The sequence below is a fragment of the Myxocyprinus asiaticus genome, chromosome 43 (genome assembly GCF_019703515.2).
Source record: "Myxocyprinus asiaticus isolate MX2 ecotype Aquarium Trade chromosome 43, UBuf_Myxa_2, whole genome shotgun sequence".
NCBI classification, from domain to species: Eukaryota; Metazoa; Chordata; class Actinopteri; order Cypriniformes; family Catostomidae; genus Myxocyprinus; species Myxocyprinus asiaticus.
Genome location: NC_059386.1, coordinates 22,854,803 through 22,871,180, shown reverse-complemented (window position 1 = coordinate 22,871,180; position 16,378 = coordinate 22,854,803). Strand labels below are relative to the sequence as shown.

The window sequence follows — 16,378 nt, the reverse complement described above, 5'->3', positions numbered from 1 at the left end:
CCTCCTCGTCACAAAAGTATTCTTTCCAAGCTATAAAATTGTGTAGGCCCTTTTCTAGTTTCTGACTGTGTATAACCATTCAGGTGTTAAGGGGATCTTTATTCGTTTATCATCATTTAAAAGTGAAGAATAAGAGACTCAATTCTGTGGAAGCTGCACTTTATTTGAAAATCACCCAAATTCTGCTTATGTTTTGTCATATAAACAAAAATAGAATCTGCAGGGATGATGGCAGTAAATATGCTAAATCAATGGATAGAATCGCCCTCATATTCGGACCATCCTTCATGTGCTGTGGTATGTACACTGAGCACTGATCAACAGCGCCCCCTTTATTCCTCTACTGGACCTACAGCTAATGTTCAGAGACACACCAACCCCATCCGATGACAACCTGCGATCCTCACATTCACAAACACATACGCACACTCAAACATACACAACCTTTCTCCTTCTTCGGCATGGGGAAAGATGGGCCGAAAATGAAGGCGACTCTGCACATTCAGGATGAAAAGGCAGCCATGTAACTGTCCATGTAAATTAATGACATGCCAAGCAGAAAGCAATACAGATCTTCCCCAATGCAATGCCGCAGAATCACAAATGTAGTGCTTTGCTAATCCGATAAATGCTCTCACCCCGTCCCAACCCGAAACCCTGGGGCACAGAACTGACTGTGGCGTAATGATTCATATATTTTATCCTATATGTCTTTTACGAATGCATGGTGGTGAGTGCATCTGAGCTACAAAGACATTGCATTAGATATACAACTGCATTTGAGAATTATAGGTGTCCATTTTCCCCCCATTTTATATTATATATTTTCATATTTCAGGTCACTCTCAAAATCCGAATTATACAACCAATCATACCCATATGAACACATACTCCAATACCTCCCATAAGGAAGAGCGCAAAAGAAAAACAATGTCCTCAGTGGGTAAATCATAAATAAATACAGACAATACACATGGAATGTCTACTGCAAATGCCATAACATAAACAATAAAAATAAAGTTGAAATCATAGCAGAAACTGATGTTAGAATTTCTAATTGGTGGTGGTTAAATTATGTAATGCTTGACTGGGTCATCAAATACAGAAAGAACTCCACCCATTCCCACCCAAATCTCTTGTTTCTGGAAAATAAAGTGAAGATGTGTTTGTGATAACCCACGACATTCTGATTCTCTCACGCTCTCTCAACACCATTGTGTTTGATTACAGATGCCAATCAGTAAAATAACAGACGGTTTCTGCATTAGACAAATTACAAAATGAGCGCTGTCTTCCATCTGACATCTCAGCCCCCCAACCCCACCCGTCATATTCCACAATGCCCCTCCCACCCTGCCCTCTAATTCCTGTACAGATTTGTACTGAGGCAGAACTCTCTCAAGAGTCCAATATCCAAATGGAGAGAGATTAAAGGTTTGAGATTTGCAATGTAATCATCATTGGGAAGCGTTGACCCTCCTTCGCCTACATGAACTGCATCTGAAAGCAGAGAAAAGCACATTACTAATGTTGTCAAGTGTCATTTTAGGATGTTGCTGGCTTACTTCAGCATTAGCCTTGACTGATGTTTGTGACCATATATTTATCCTTGATATCATGATGAATGTACACAGTGACATCACAGTGGTGTTGATATTGGAGAGGTGTTTTTTTTTTTTATTTTTGTTTTTTAAGTTTGATGTTAATTGAATGACTGAACTTTCTGATTTCAAAATGCCACAAGATGAACTAAATATGGAAATGCATTCAGTAAAGCCGCCAATGACTGATGAGATAATGGGAGTTCATGAATTTGCAACTCAAAACGGGATAAACGGCTATAAAAATAATTTAACTGAAAAAACAGAAAAAAGCTTCCTAAACAGAAACTTTCATGCAAGATCTGTAAATTGACTTCAAAACGAGGAAACATCAAGGGTTTGGAGCTATATAATGTAATAAAACACCTACGTTTTAGGGGAAAGATTCTACAGATGCTGAACTGTTACAAATCATCATACCAAGCTGCATTTACACCGTCAACCAATTCTGATTTTTTAACAGACTGCATGCCTGTAAATAAACTAAAACAATTATGATATCAGATTTTTGGCATCCAAATTGAGCCACTTTTTAAATGTCGTCCTCTCTAACCTCAATCCATACACTTGTTTCCAATTCTCTCTCTTATTCGGGATTTTTTGTCACTGTTCCAGGAGACACAGGCTTAGATAAAGTTACTGAATGCACAAGAATTCCTACATGTAAATCATGGTAGTTTTCACATAAGAGCAAAAGCGATTAATATGTATTTGGGCAAACAACTTGATGCTCCTTTTTTCAATATTTTTTTTCTTGGACTTCAAAACAATCTAAGGGTAAATGACATGATGCTCATTTTGTGTCCATATCTATAAAATTATATATATATATATATATATATATATATATATATATATATATATATATATATATATTTGAAATCAGAAGTTTACATACACTTAGGTTGACGTCATTAATACTCATTTTTTTTAACCACTCCACAGATTTCATATTGGCAAACTGAAGTTTTGGCAAGTAGTTTAGGACATCTACTTTGTGCATGACATTAGTAATTTTTCCAACAATTGTTTACAGACAGAATGTTTCACTTTTAATTGCCTGTATCACAATTCCAGTGGGTCAGAAGTTTACATACACTAAGTTAACTGTGCCTTTAAGCAGCTTGGAAAATTCCTGAAAATGATGTCAAGCCTTTAGCCAATTAGCTTCTGGTAGGAGGTGCACTGAATTGGAGGTTTACCTGTGAATGTATTTTAAGGCCTACCTTCAAACTCAGTGCTTCTTTGCTTGACATCATGGGAAAATCAAAAGAAATTAACCAAGACCTCAGAAAAGAAACTGTGGACCTCCACAAGTCTGGTTCATCCTTGGGAGCAATTTCCAAATGCCTGAAGGTACCATGTTCATCTGTACAAACAATAGTACGCAAGTATAAACACCATGGGATCACACAGCCATCATACCGCTCAGGGAGGAGACGCATTCTGTGTCCTAGAGATGAGCGTAGTTTGATGCGAAAAGTGCAGATTAATCCCAGAACAACAGCAAAGGACCTTGTGAAGATGCTGGAAGAAACAGGTAGACAAGTATCTATATCCACAGTAAAACGAGTCCTATATTGACATAACCTGAAAGGCTTCTCAGCAAAGAAGCCACTGCTCCAAAACCACCATAAAAAAGCCAGACTACAGTTTGCAAGTGCACATGGGGACAAAGATCTTACTTTTTGGAGAAATGTCCTCTGGTCTGATGAAATCAAAATTGAACTGTTTGGCCATTATGACCATTGTTATGTTTGGAGGAAAAAGAGTGAGGCTTACAAGCCAAAGAACACCATCCCACCCGTGAAGCATGGGGGTGGCAGCATCATGTTGTGGGAGTGCTTTGCTGCTGGAGGGACTGGTGCACTTCACAAAATAGATGGCATCATGAGGAAGGAAAATTATGTGGATATATTGAAGCAACATCTCAAGACATCAGCCAGGAAGTTAAAGCTTGGTCGCAAATGGGTCTTCCAAATGGACAATGACCCCAAGCATACCACCAAAGTTGTGGCAAAATGGCTTAAGGACAACAAAGTCAAGGTATCTGAGTGGCCATCACAAAGCCCTGACCTCAATCTGATAAAAAAAATTTGTGGTCAGAACTGAAAAAGCACATGGGAGCAAGGAGGCCTACAAACTTGTCTCAGTTACACCAGTTCTGTCCGGAGGAATGGGCCAGAATTCCAGCAACTTATTGTGAGAAACTTGTGGAAGGCTACCCAAAATGTTTGACCCAAGATAAACAATTTAAAGGCAATGCTACCAAATACTAACAAAGTGTATGTAAATTCTGACCCACTGGGAATGATGAAAGAAATAAAAGCCGAAATAAATCTCTACTATTATTCTGACATTTTAGATTCTTAAAATAGTGATCCTAACTGACCTTAGACAGGGAATATTTTCTACTATTAAATGACAGGAATTGTAAAAAACTGAGTTTAAATGTATTTGGCTATGGTGTATTTAAACTTCTGACTTAAGTTGTATGTCTGAGTCAAAGTCTCTTTAAAAGCAAAAATTCTTTGAAAAAGAGATTTTGGTATGAGTAGTGGAGAGTAATGTTTTATTATTATTTCTTAAAAAATAAGCAGTGAAATTTTATGAATATGATTAATAACAAAAAAAAAATTGTCTAGCAAATCAAAGTCATGTGGCATAACCTACATGTAAAAAGTCTGATTGACATCCAAGTACAATGAAGTAACGAAGAAAATTGATATTCATGCCTCAAAAATGTATTTGTAAATGTAAAAAAAAAAATCTTGAAAAATATGTGTACACTCACGTTTATTTAAGAAGCAAGGAAATATTTTAATACCTTTTACATGATGGCTACACCACTTGACATTTTTTTAAGTAATTACATTTTTTGTACAAAATATTTTTCAAAACATTTATGAAACCAACATGGACACAAAGACTAAATTTCTGTGAATTCCACATATTTTAAACTCCATTTTTAAAAGATTTTTAATTTTTATCATCTTTGACATCTTGGACTTGTCAATGACCATTTCTTTTCTTTTTTTAAAGTCCCTCTCAGCACCCTTAAAATAGGGGTAATTCCCTGCAATTATTAACTTGAAAATATTGGTTTAAACTTATTGAAAATAAGTGTACCCTGCATTTTTCAATGAGCTTGAAGTCCCTCCAAAATAAAGCCCTCTCTTTGGGAAACGCTGGTCTAAAGTGCTCGCAGAGAGGCCAAGAAAAAATGTCAAGATATTGGATCTGTGCATTAGGCCTTTCAGTGTAAATGCAGCCATAGTGATATTAATTGAAAAGATTAGTATTACTGCTTGCACATGGAGAAAAACGGGTAAGGGTAAAACAGAGGTCAGAGTTTTGACAGAAGAAACATACTCAAACACTTAAACAGGCAAGAAGCCTGCCCATCACACCCACACACACAGCAGACATGCTGTACCTAAAGACGCTCTAAAGGAAATCCTTCAGAGAGAGCTGTGCAAAAGGGTCTTGTCCTGGAGCTCTGAGAGGACTTGAACTGGAAGGACTAGAGGCAGTAGGGAGCTAGTTCAGAGAGAACGAGAGAGAATGAAGGGGTCCAGCGACACACACAAGAGGAAAATTCACAGCCAGATAGGCTAGAGAATGGAAGAGAGGTTAAGAGAGAAAAAGAGGGGATCTTTGCTAACCACTAAACCCCACTGAGACCCGTGTTCTAACTTTGTAGGGTTGTGGGATGTTACCTATTTCCTGTGCTAGCATTCCTACAGAAATAAAGCAGGGGTGACGGGGGCACGGTATGTATTTCAAGCTGCAAATTTGGTGCAGGTGTATGCAAGCTTTCATATTCAGAACAGCACTGCAATGGCACATACGGGTGAACTAGTGTGCATTCTGAATAGAAGCTGATGTTCTAGAGCTGCTTCTAGAGCACTTGGTATGGAGTGTGATCAATCAGAGTTTGACTGATGACGCCATTCCAAGGAGGATCATGGGGCTGGATAGCATGAAAAGGCATTCCACTGAAGTCTATGGATACGACTGTGCTAGTGGTCTAAAATTGATAAATCTGATTGGATAAGGTATTTGGGTTGTGGTCAAGGGTCTATTGATAGTAGAGAGGTGTTTGTAAGCCCATTGTGTAGAAGGTCATACCTGTGCCCCTGAGATCGGGCCGAATGGGTTGGCTGGCCGCATCACAGGCTGCGTGTACATCATGGTGGGCTGGGTCATCATCGTCATGGAGCCCATTTGAGGAGGCTAGTAAGAAAAATTTAATTTCAAAGTTCAAATAAATACTTAAGAGAAACAAAACTTAAAGTTCACAAAGGAAATAGCTAGTTTTTAAACTAGGGTTATCAATCGATTAAAATGTATACTCGAATTAATTACATGATATGCCGATTAATTATTCAAATTAAAAGCAATTAATCGCATTAAATATTTGCTAAGATAGGCCCCCAAATAAAGATAATGCAATACATAATAATCTAAATAATTATAAATCAGATAATAAAGTAAAAGATAACAAAGACATAACATTATTGTGGCAGATGTGTAAAGCCTTGATTAGACAATATAAAAAGTATATAGAAGTCAATATATTGTTTTTTTTTATAAGACTATAACTGGCATACTGTCCACAAAATCCATTTTACAAGTTCAAAGCTGTTTTCACAAAATTCATTCCTGCATTATTTTTGCTTATTTACACATGCGTCAGATGGACACTTTTGAAGAGTCTCAACATGGTTGCATTGCGTTTCACTGGTTTTCAATGTCTCTGATCATAAACATGCATTTTTAGGGTGCTATGTAGTTAAATGTAGTTTGAAACTTCGAAAAATGCATCTCAAGACCCATTCTGTTGTTCTCCATCCAGCTACACTGAATTAACGTTAAATCAACAGCCTTAGTTTGAACTTAGTCAAACTATAGGCAGTCATTACACCTCAACAAGTCGAGGTACAATTTTCAAGTTTAAGTAATTTACACAGTATTGTGCTTTTAGTGACAGAATCAGACCATATCAGACCATATCTGAAACTTAAAGTTGAAGCAAGTAATTTCTGTGCCACCAGCATCACTAAATGAAATTACAAAAATATGAATTTAAGCTGCAACACTTTACAATAAGGTTGCATATGGTAACATTATTTAATGCATTAGTTAACATGAACTAACTATAAACATGTTTTTTAGTTTTTTGCATGTTTTGCATGGCCAAAAAAAAGTCACATACTCTATTTCGTTGGACCTCCTTAAGCTTTGATTACGGAGCGCATTCATTGTGGCATTGTTTGACAACCTTATGCAATGTCACAACATATATTTCCATCCAGAGTTTCTTTAATTTTTGGCCGAGATCTTGTATTGATGATGAGAGAGTTGAACCACTCCATAAAGTCTTCTCCAGCACATCCCAAAGGCATTCAATGGGGTAAAGGTCAGAACTCTGTGGTGGCCAATTCATGTGTGAAAATGATTCCTCATGCTCCCTGAACCACTCCTTCACAATTTGAGCCAGATGAATCTTGACACTGTCGTTCTTTCCATGACCACAGGATACGACTTCCGACATGGTTGTTTAAGAAATGAGAAGCTACACACTGCATCAGTTAGAGATAAAAATAATTGTTGCCAGCTGAAACATATTAACTGTGTGGTGAGCAGGGTGGGGCCAAACGGCGTCTGGGCAGAGCGAGGCTGGGAAGATAAGTGGTGAACAAGTTCCACCTGTGCACCACACCGGTCTCGCGTTCCAGTGAGGGGCGGTGGGAGTATTTAAGGAGATGAGACAGTGGCAGACTGGAAGAGAGAGATGCACGAGTCTGTGTGTGTGTGTGTGTGTGTGCATGTGCAATGTGACTGCGGGGAAGCAGTGCATTTTGTATTGTCTTTTAAGTTGTACTATAAATGTCTAGGTGTTTTGTCAAGCCGGTCCCAGCTTCGTCCTTCCCATGCATTCCTTGAACCCAGTTACATTGGTGCCAAAACCCAGGAAGCTTATTTATAACCCAAAATATACAGATATGTGGAGTGAGATTTTGGACCAATGACATTTTACTGTGGGTTGGGTCTATCTCGTTGAACTAAAAACCAAGCGACTGACAATATGTCTTGTTGCGGACCTAGCTGTTGAGGACACTGTTAGTATCTGGCGTTTTGGGCAAATTTAAATGCCAATGGCTTACGCAGTTCCTCTGTTGACATTTTTATTGTGTTTGAAAGTACTGAAACTCAGCATAGAAGAGGAATGTGAGCCAGTCTTAACCCAGTGTTCTCATGATTTGAATTCAGTGTTCTCAAGATTTGAATTCACACGGATTCAGCCTCATGACACGCAGCTGACATTATGATACACACAAAACCCTCCCTTTGAGTTTCTCTTCTTAGCTGAGAACACACAAAAGCATTTGGAGAGATTCAGACTCACAACTTCTACATTAGTTGCAACTCAAGAGGGAAAGAGACTTTGAGGTAGGTAAAAGGGTTGGAGGATCCAAAAAGGATGAGTCACAGCAGCAGTTACATAAGTGCTGATGTGGTTACTAAAAAGCGGCATTTACTAAAAGGCTTCCTCACTTTTAACCATTAACCAGAACCTTTCCTGCTGTTCCTTGATAGTCTCCTCAGCCTAGACTATTCACTTCTCAGCTAGAGTAAAGTGTTTGAGTAGTATTCAAGATCTGTAGTAGACTAAAGCAAGTTTTATAATGGGCATAAGACAACTATTTACTGGTCAGATGAGTGATACTCAGCCTCGACTTTAATTGTAGACCACATGCTTTCCCTTAAATGTTAATCAAGAACATGCTGATGCACATCTTTGAAGGACCCACATGGAAGAGTAAGCAATGCAACTAACCCTTCTAAAGTGATAAACACACTGTCACAGAGGGAGAAACAGAGTCTCTGTAACATTGACCTATGCTCAATGAAGAGGTACTTCATCTCCAGAGAGCACTTCATAGTGCTCTATACACCCACACTGCACCGGTGGGAACTGACAACATCGCTGCAGTCTCTCAGAATATACAGGAGCTGGAAAACCAACTCAAATTTACAACACTCGCTCTGTTCCAAAACCTAGTGAGCCGTCTTCATAAGCAGCATTTTAATGTGTGCTCCCAACATGAAAGCTGTTCCAAAAGATAACTTATATGTTGCCTTTTAAGATTTCTTGTCTTGGCCAAATTCTTGGCCAATCCCAGAATGTACTTCGACGAGCTCAGTGAAAAATCTAAGATGGCAAAAGATGTCGATAATAATTAGAGCTGTACCGTCTTGATGTCAATTTGTAGGCCAACCAAGAAGGCTAAAGGTTTGTTCCAGACAATTTGGTACTTGAACTTGTGTTCATCCTACTTGAAAATAACCCCTGCAAAGGAGCTGAAAATTGAACATCTGTCGAGTCAGATTAATCAACCCCAACCTCAGTGAGAAGCATTGTTTGATGTAATTCTGAGAATGCAAGTTTAAGATAATATTATACGACACCTTATTTTTATGCCAGCTGTTTTTAAAGTGAGCACAAGCCTTTCCTGCTCATGAATTTTACATTTATGGCATTATTGGTATAAGAACATGCAATTTTCTTATTGAGTCATGGTGCCATCTCATGGTATGTACATGCATGATTGATTGGAACACTTTGATGACGGAAGTGGGAAATTTCTGAAGTATTCCTAACCTCCATCTTCGTCTGTAATGCATCACAATTCACCATTGGTTCCCTTGGGTATTTGCAGTGGGTTTCGATATATGAGTAAAATAAGGTCTGTGTTTAAAATGACTGGAAGAGTCTTTCACATTTTGTTTAACAACAAATTACATGCAGACATTCCTCAAACAGGAACTTTTAAACTTTTTTTTTTTTTTTTTAAACAAAAGTTGCTTACAAATTGTCAAAAAAAAAAAAAAAATTGTTTGAAATGAGTTGTGTGTAAAAGTTTTGTTTTGTTCTTTTGTGTTCTCTGTTTTAAAATCAATGAGCTGAATGTCTTGTGCGCTCTGCGTGTGGAACGCTATTTGTATGATGCAGAGATCCTGCCTATGTAGAATGTTCTAAAATCAGTCACTTATGAGATTCTATTCCAGTTATGCTGCTGCCTTACTGTCATCCAAAGGCAGTAAATGCAGTAACTAAACTTTTAGTGAAAAGCTGAGTTAAAAAAATCTGGTCAAAACTGACTGAAAACAGGATTCTTAGACTATGATCTGTCCTGTGACAGACGGGTTTGGCTAAACTATGCTCAGAAAAGAAACGGAATGTGAAAATTGCAGTTACTACATAACACTACAACCAAGTGTAAATTATTAAGACACTGAACACATTTTTGTCAGTTTCAGTATTGGTGTAGTTACAGTGTTTTGCTGTAGGGCAGCATAGAAGGCAGCTGTGAATGCAGACAGTAGGCAGTGAGGCAGCTCTATTGGTTTTGGAAGGGTGCTACTGATGGAGAGAGTAAATGTACAAATCCCCATTTTCCACTCACCATTCCATATCCCATCATGCCTGTGGGTGTTGTGGCAGGAAAGGCCATTACAGAGGGAGCCTAAAAAGACAGATTTGGTGTTAGAACAGAAATAGCACAGGTATAACATGACATCACTCTGTTACATTGAAAGAATGATTCTTCTAAACACAGTGAGAAGTGAGAAAATTCCACTTGTGCAGCCATGACATCACAACTGCCCCAGACACGGCATCTCAGTTTCCATGTTTAAATACAGCTGGGTGAACAAAAGCAACTTTGTGTGAGTAGACTAACAGAACACTTTAATTATTTAGCAAAAAAATGCTTTGCTTTCTCTCATCATGGAGAGCTACTCACATCTGGGAAACATTACAGATATCTTTACACACTCCAACCAAAGCATCAAAACAGGAATATAGGCAAGGAGATAAAGAGGAAGAGAGCAAGGGAGAGAAACAGTGTGTGTGTGCGTTCTCTTTGAAGGCAGAGTGATTAGTTGCAGGTGCAGGGCTCTGCTGCTGGAAGAGAGAAGCTCTTTGTGAAGGAGCTGTGAGATTCTAAGGTCTTCAGTAGTCACAGACCTACTTTTATTTCCAATTGCACGGAATCTTAATGTTGACTGACAAGAGATGACGGTGGAAAATCACAGAAAAATAGTAAAACAAACGGGCCGAGATCATTTCCCTATGTAATATGATGACATGAAATGCATCAAAATGCAGTACCGAGTAAACTCCATTTATTACCTTCACAATCAACAGATGTACTGGTCACCAACTAATGAAGTCCTAAAATGTATCATTTATAATATACACTCACTTAGCACTGTATTAGAAACACTATGGTCGTGTGGCTGACGTGGTCTTCTGCTGTTGTAGCCCATCCGCCTCAAGGTTCAACGTGTTGTGTATTCCGAGATGCTATTCTGCTCACTACAATTGTACAGAGTGGTTATCTGAGTTACCGTAGCCTTTCTGTCAGTTTGAACCAGTCTGGTTATTCTGTTGACCTCTCTCATCAACAAAGAGTTTCCATCCGCAGAACTGCTGCTCCCTGGTTGTTTTTTTATTTTTGACAAAATTCTGAGTAAACTCTATCGAAACGGTCGAATTTTCCTACTTTTTTCCCCATTCTGATAGTTGATTTGAACATTAACTGAAGGTCCTGACCCATATCTGCATGATTTTATGCATTGCACTGCTGCCACATGATTGGCTGATTAGATAATCGCATGAATAATTAGTTGTACAGGTGTTCCTAATAAAGTGCTTGATGAGTGTATAAAGTATATTTTAGAGCAGTTAAAATTAACGCATGCAATTTAAAATGTTTAACGCATTCATTTTTAACATGATTAATGCCTTTACCAATTTGACATTAGATTCTGACATTTTATTCAGCTCTGTGTGTGAGTTTTAAACACTGTTTTTAATAGGGCAGTACCTTTACAATGTGTACGATGCCATTACACTGACGTACTCACTATAAACACACACACACAACAGCGATTCCGTGTCAGTGATCAAGTGATGGAGAAATGACCTTTTAAACAATGCTTGTACAAAACAAACTCAGATGAGACTTGTGACAGGTATGAAGTACTTTGTGGTCTTTGTAAGACGGAATTTAATTACAACAGAATCATTTCAAGTCAACTACTGTATAACCTAAAATTCAAACACACGATACAAGGCATTGATGAGAGGCCGCAGCGGCAGGCTAGCTTGTTGGAGTTCTCCTGTGGAAGGTCTGTCGACTCGCACAACAAACTAAAGGTGCATTAACATGACACGCTAGAGTGAAGCATTAGCGTTTCTCTGGCACCGCATTGCGCTTCCGTCTTAGAGGACAATTTGGATGTAGCATTATTACATGAGCAGTGCCAGCACTAAAAACAAAACGAGATGTTCTCTGCAGACTCCATTTTCATCAAATGTATATTATACTGTATATTAAAAATGGAAACCAAAAATAACTAATGATTATTTTTATTTTCAGTTTTGAAACAATGAGAATATATTTTAGTTTCTTTTCATTTTTGTTCATTTATTTATTTTTCTAATTTTTATGAAAAAAACTTTAGTTTTCGCTTTAGTTTACAGCATTTATCAGCAATTTACAACATCTTCGAACATGGCTCATTTAATCAGTTATATTCAGAAGCATTTTTATTAAATGACAATTACATTTTGAATTACAGCACAGTAGTGATCTTTCCAAAGCATGTAGCTAAACATTTAGTGTGTATCACGCAAAATCAGAACAAATTGCTGTAAAAGATCTACATGTTGGTAGAGTTTGTAGACTCCAATTTCTACTGGGTACTGGTATGGGCTGCTATCATTAAGGATGAGGTAGTTGGACCTTTGAGTTGAAGATGGACCAAAACTCAACTCTCAAACCTACTGCCAGTTTCTGGAAAGTACTTTCTTCAAGCAGTGGTACAGGAAGAAGTCCTCAGCATTCAAGAAGGCCATGATCTTTATGCAGGACAATGCTCCATCACATGCATCCAAGTACTCCACTGCTTGGCTAGCCAGCAACGGCCTCAAAGATGCCCAGATATAATGACTTGGCCCCCTTCCTCACCTGACTTAAATCCTACTGAGAACTTATGGGCCCTTCTCAAATGTGAGATTTACAGTGAGGGAAGACAATACACCTCTTTGAACAGCATTTGGGAGGCTGTGGTTGCTGCTTCAGTGAAAGTTGATCGTGAACAGATCAAGAAACTGACACTCTCCATGGATGGAAGGCTCATGGCAGTTATTGAAAAGAAGGGTGGCTATATTGGTCACTGAATATTTTTGAAATGCCAAAAATGTTATTTAATTGTCATTTTGTGTTACTTATTTGTTGCACCTACTCTAAAAATTGAGAATAAACAATTGAGTTGGGAGAAATTCTTTTTGTAATCTATTTGCCTAATAATTGTACACACTAATAGTTGCCTAATAATTGTGCACACTTATATATCCCCCTGAGAAAAACAAAACTCACCTTTTCTTTGTTAAACATTCAGGTTTGAGGTTCAATAACATTTTGGATTGACTGAGAGCATTGTGTTTGTTCAACAATAAAACTAATCCTGAGGAATACAATTTGCCTAATAATTGGGCAGTGTATGTACTGATAAATCCAGCTCATCAGATAGTCTGAAGTAAAAAATAACTCTCCGGTGGAAGTGTTTCCATCAGGACATCTACCAAGGTACATTATATATCCAAATCAAACTGTCAAACCACCTACAAGCTGTATGTATTGGTTAGTCTTAAAAACATCAAGATTTGGGGGGCCTGTGTAGCTCAACGAGTAAAGACGCTGACTACCACCCCTGAAGTCGTGAGTTCAAATCCAGGGCGTGCTGAGTGACTCGAGCCATGTCTCCTAAGCAACCAAATTGGCCCGGTTGCTAAGGAGGGTAGAGTCACATGGGGTAACCTCCTTGTGGTCGCAATAATGTGGTTCTCGCTCATGGTGAGTTGTGCGTGGATGCCATGGAGAATAGAGTGAAGTCTCCACATGTGCTACGTCTCCATGGTAATGCGCTCAACAAGCCACGTGATAAGATATGCGGATTGACGATCTCAGACGCGGAGGCAACTGAGATTCGTCCTCCGCCACCTGGATTGTGGCGAGTCACTACGCCACCACGAGAACTTAAGAGCGCATTGGGAATTGGGCATGCCAAATTGGGGAGGAAAAAGGGAATAAAATTTTTTTTTTTTAAAAATCAAGATTGTGCATATTGTCCCATAAACCCTCTATTGGAAACAATCCCATTTCTTCATACCAAGTGACTTGAGTTATTTGCTGATGCTGGTAAACAAACAAAATTGATCAGAGGAAAGGGCAGAGGAGAAACAAAACTGTCTGCCATGCTGAAGTGACGTCTGGTTAGATCAGCTCATGAGTTTCAGTGCGATTCTTGTCACTCAAACACACACACACACACACACAAACACACACGTCATAGTCTGTGACCAAAGCACAGGCGGTGTGGTTAATAATCTCATGCGTTTTAGAGAATAGTTCAACTCAACGTTTTGACTTACGTATTGTGGGAAAAGCATGCCATTCTGTTTATCACCCCAGATGAGGACAGTTACACAACGCAACAGACACAATTAAAAAGGAATTTAAAACACAAGACACAACTCACATTGTAAGCACACATAAACACATTTTGAACACAGATAAGACAAACACTTTTGAGAACTAAACGGACTACAGCTCTGTTCCAAAACCTTGTGAGCTACCTACCAACATATTTAGCATCATAGGTGCAATCCCAACATGAAGGCTGTTCCAAACATTAGGCAGCAAAATTATGCTGCCTTATAAGAATTTTTAAGTCAAAATTTGAGGCAGCATTGTATATACCCTTCACTTATAAGGCAACACTAGAAACACTGTTTCTTTCATATTCTAAGCCTCAGAAAACAGAATGCTATTTGGTCGAAATCTGGAGATATCAATTAGGAGTATCCCACATCTGACTTTGAATGGATCGCAGCATTAGTCGCATCTCTTGTGTGATTTACAGAGCGTCAGGCATGTGAGTGAGCACTAATGGAGTTTTTCCTATATAGAGCCTATATTTAAATTCAATCACTTACAGTATGAGGTTCCATTTCAATCAGGATCAGGATTCTGCCTTAGAAGGCATCTGCCTATGTAGACAGTAGGCGGCAAGGCAACTTACTAGAGTTTGAAACAGAGCTTATGTTTCAGAGTCAGTGGAGGATCTCCAGCTATTGTCCATGTATTGGTTTAAGACAGCTGTTTCAGTGATTTGGGTTAGAGAAAGCACACATTGTTGTCCTCACCATGGTGGCAGGGTTCCATGTTGTGGTCGGAGCCATCTTTGGTTGCCAGTTGTTTCCTCCAGTCAACTTCTTCTCTCCTGGCTGACTCCAGTGGATGTCACTGAGGAACAGAAGCAGCAATCATGATAAAAATCACTGAGTGTTTATACAATTATTATGAATTATGATTGAGACCAGTCCTGCTGTAAAGGTTCATACTTTTTCGTTGTTCCATTTCCAATACCGAGATCTGTAAGAGAAAGAACACACAAACTGATGACTACGCCAGCCATTGCATAATGCTAAATTTACTTTAGAAAGTTGCGATCACACTAGACTTTGCACTTCATTTACTTTCATTTGCAAACATGCATACGTGGGAGAGCAGAAACACAAGCACATGCAAAGTAGTTTCATCTTTCACCGATATCTTAAGAGCAAGGTGGCTGATGGCTGATATAATGCCGATATAGATAAATCAACACCAAATTGCAAATTGAGATTGCAAATGAAAGACAAAATCACTGAAATTAAATTAACATACCACAACATACATTAAAATTGTATTTAACATTTTGATAACAGAAAATTGAATACATTTAACATTTTAAACAAATTTGTATTTTTATATTTTAAAAAAAATACAATAAAATTACGTACTCTTAAATAAAATGAAAAATCTTGTTATATCAGTCTTGGAGAAAAACCAGCTTTAATCTACATATGGTGCTGGGCGTGAATTTTCAAAATGTAGGATGGCAGAAAAAAAAAAAAAAAAAAGATTTTTCATATTAAAATTTATCATATTAATGAGAAAAGCGGAACCCGATTGGATGATTTAGTAATATTCATGAGGAAAGTGCTACCTGATTGGTCGGAGAAACAATAAGCCAACCCTAACTCTAACAAATCAGGTAGTGCTTTACTCGTAAATATAGAGGACTCTTCTCATGCCATCCTATAATTCAGAAACCTGCACGTGGGGCGCACATTCATAAGTGCTACTATGTTGAGATCACATGACCAGCTGTATATGATTCGATTTATCTCAATAATCCCCTGTAATTAGACGCTTTCACTCATTGAACAAATTAATCATGACTGTCTTGGCTAATAATTTCAAAATAAATTGAATAAATCGGACTGGCCGATATATCGGTGAATCACAATATGAAACTTACCATTTCCTGATAATTACTAACAGAAAACAGGGGTTTTATGCAACAAGAACAAAACACTTACTGCCCACAAGGTTGGCCAGGGAGGAATCCAAGTCATCGGAAACAAGTTTGCCTGGCTGTTGGGTGCTGGGCATCTGGCTCTGGTTGGGAGAGGTCACTGTGGGTTTCAGGATGCCACCTAAAATATCGTCTTAAAGAAATAGACGAGAGGGAGTGGGAGAGGGATAAAAGACACAGACAACACATATAAACAAAGATCTTGTTTAAGTTGGGTGGCGAGAGAGAGGCAGCTGCCCTCAGAGCAAATGATGCAGAACTGAAAGTGCAAGAAC

The 16,378-nt window shown here is 38.4% G+C and overlaps 1 protein-coding gene across 19 annotated transcripts in view; it reads right to left on the bottom strand.

Moving 5' to 3' along the window:
* Positions 1-142: 142 nt before the first annotated feature.
* Positions 143-16,378, bottom strand: part of LOC127433921 (phosphatidylinositol-binding clathrin assembly protein-like) — a 58,619-nt gene continuing 42,383 nt past the window's right edge. For 5 of the 19 annotated variants that reach the window (XM_051686275.1, XM_051686281.1, XM_051686282.1 and 2 more), the window contains 8 exons: positions 16,108-16,236; positions 15,085-15,115; positions 14,887-14,986; positions 14,113-14,136; positions 10,076-10,135; positions 5,733-5,837; positions 5,038-5,141; positions 143-1,500 (listed from right to left, as the gene is read on the bottom strand). In XM_051686275.1, coding sequence (XP_051542235.1) covers positions 5,049-5,141; positions 5,733-5,837; positions 10,076-10,135; positions 14,113-14,136; positions 14,887-14,986; positions 15,085-15,115; positions 16,108-16,236 — 542 coding nt within the window. In that variant the 3' untranslated portion in view covers positions 143-1,500; positions 5,038-5,048. The remainder of the gene's footprint in view (positions 1,501-5,037; positions 5,142-5,732; positions 5,838-10,075; positions 10,136-14,112; positions 14,137-14,886; positions 14,987-15,084; positions 15,116-16,107; positions 16,237-16,378) is intronic. The other 14 variants (XM_051686276.1, XM_051686283.1, XM_051686292.1 and 11 more) reach the window with 6 other exon arrangements.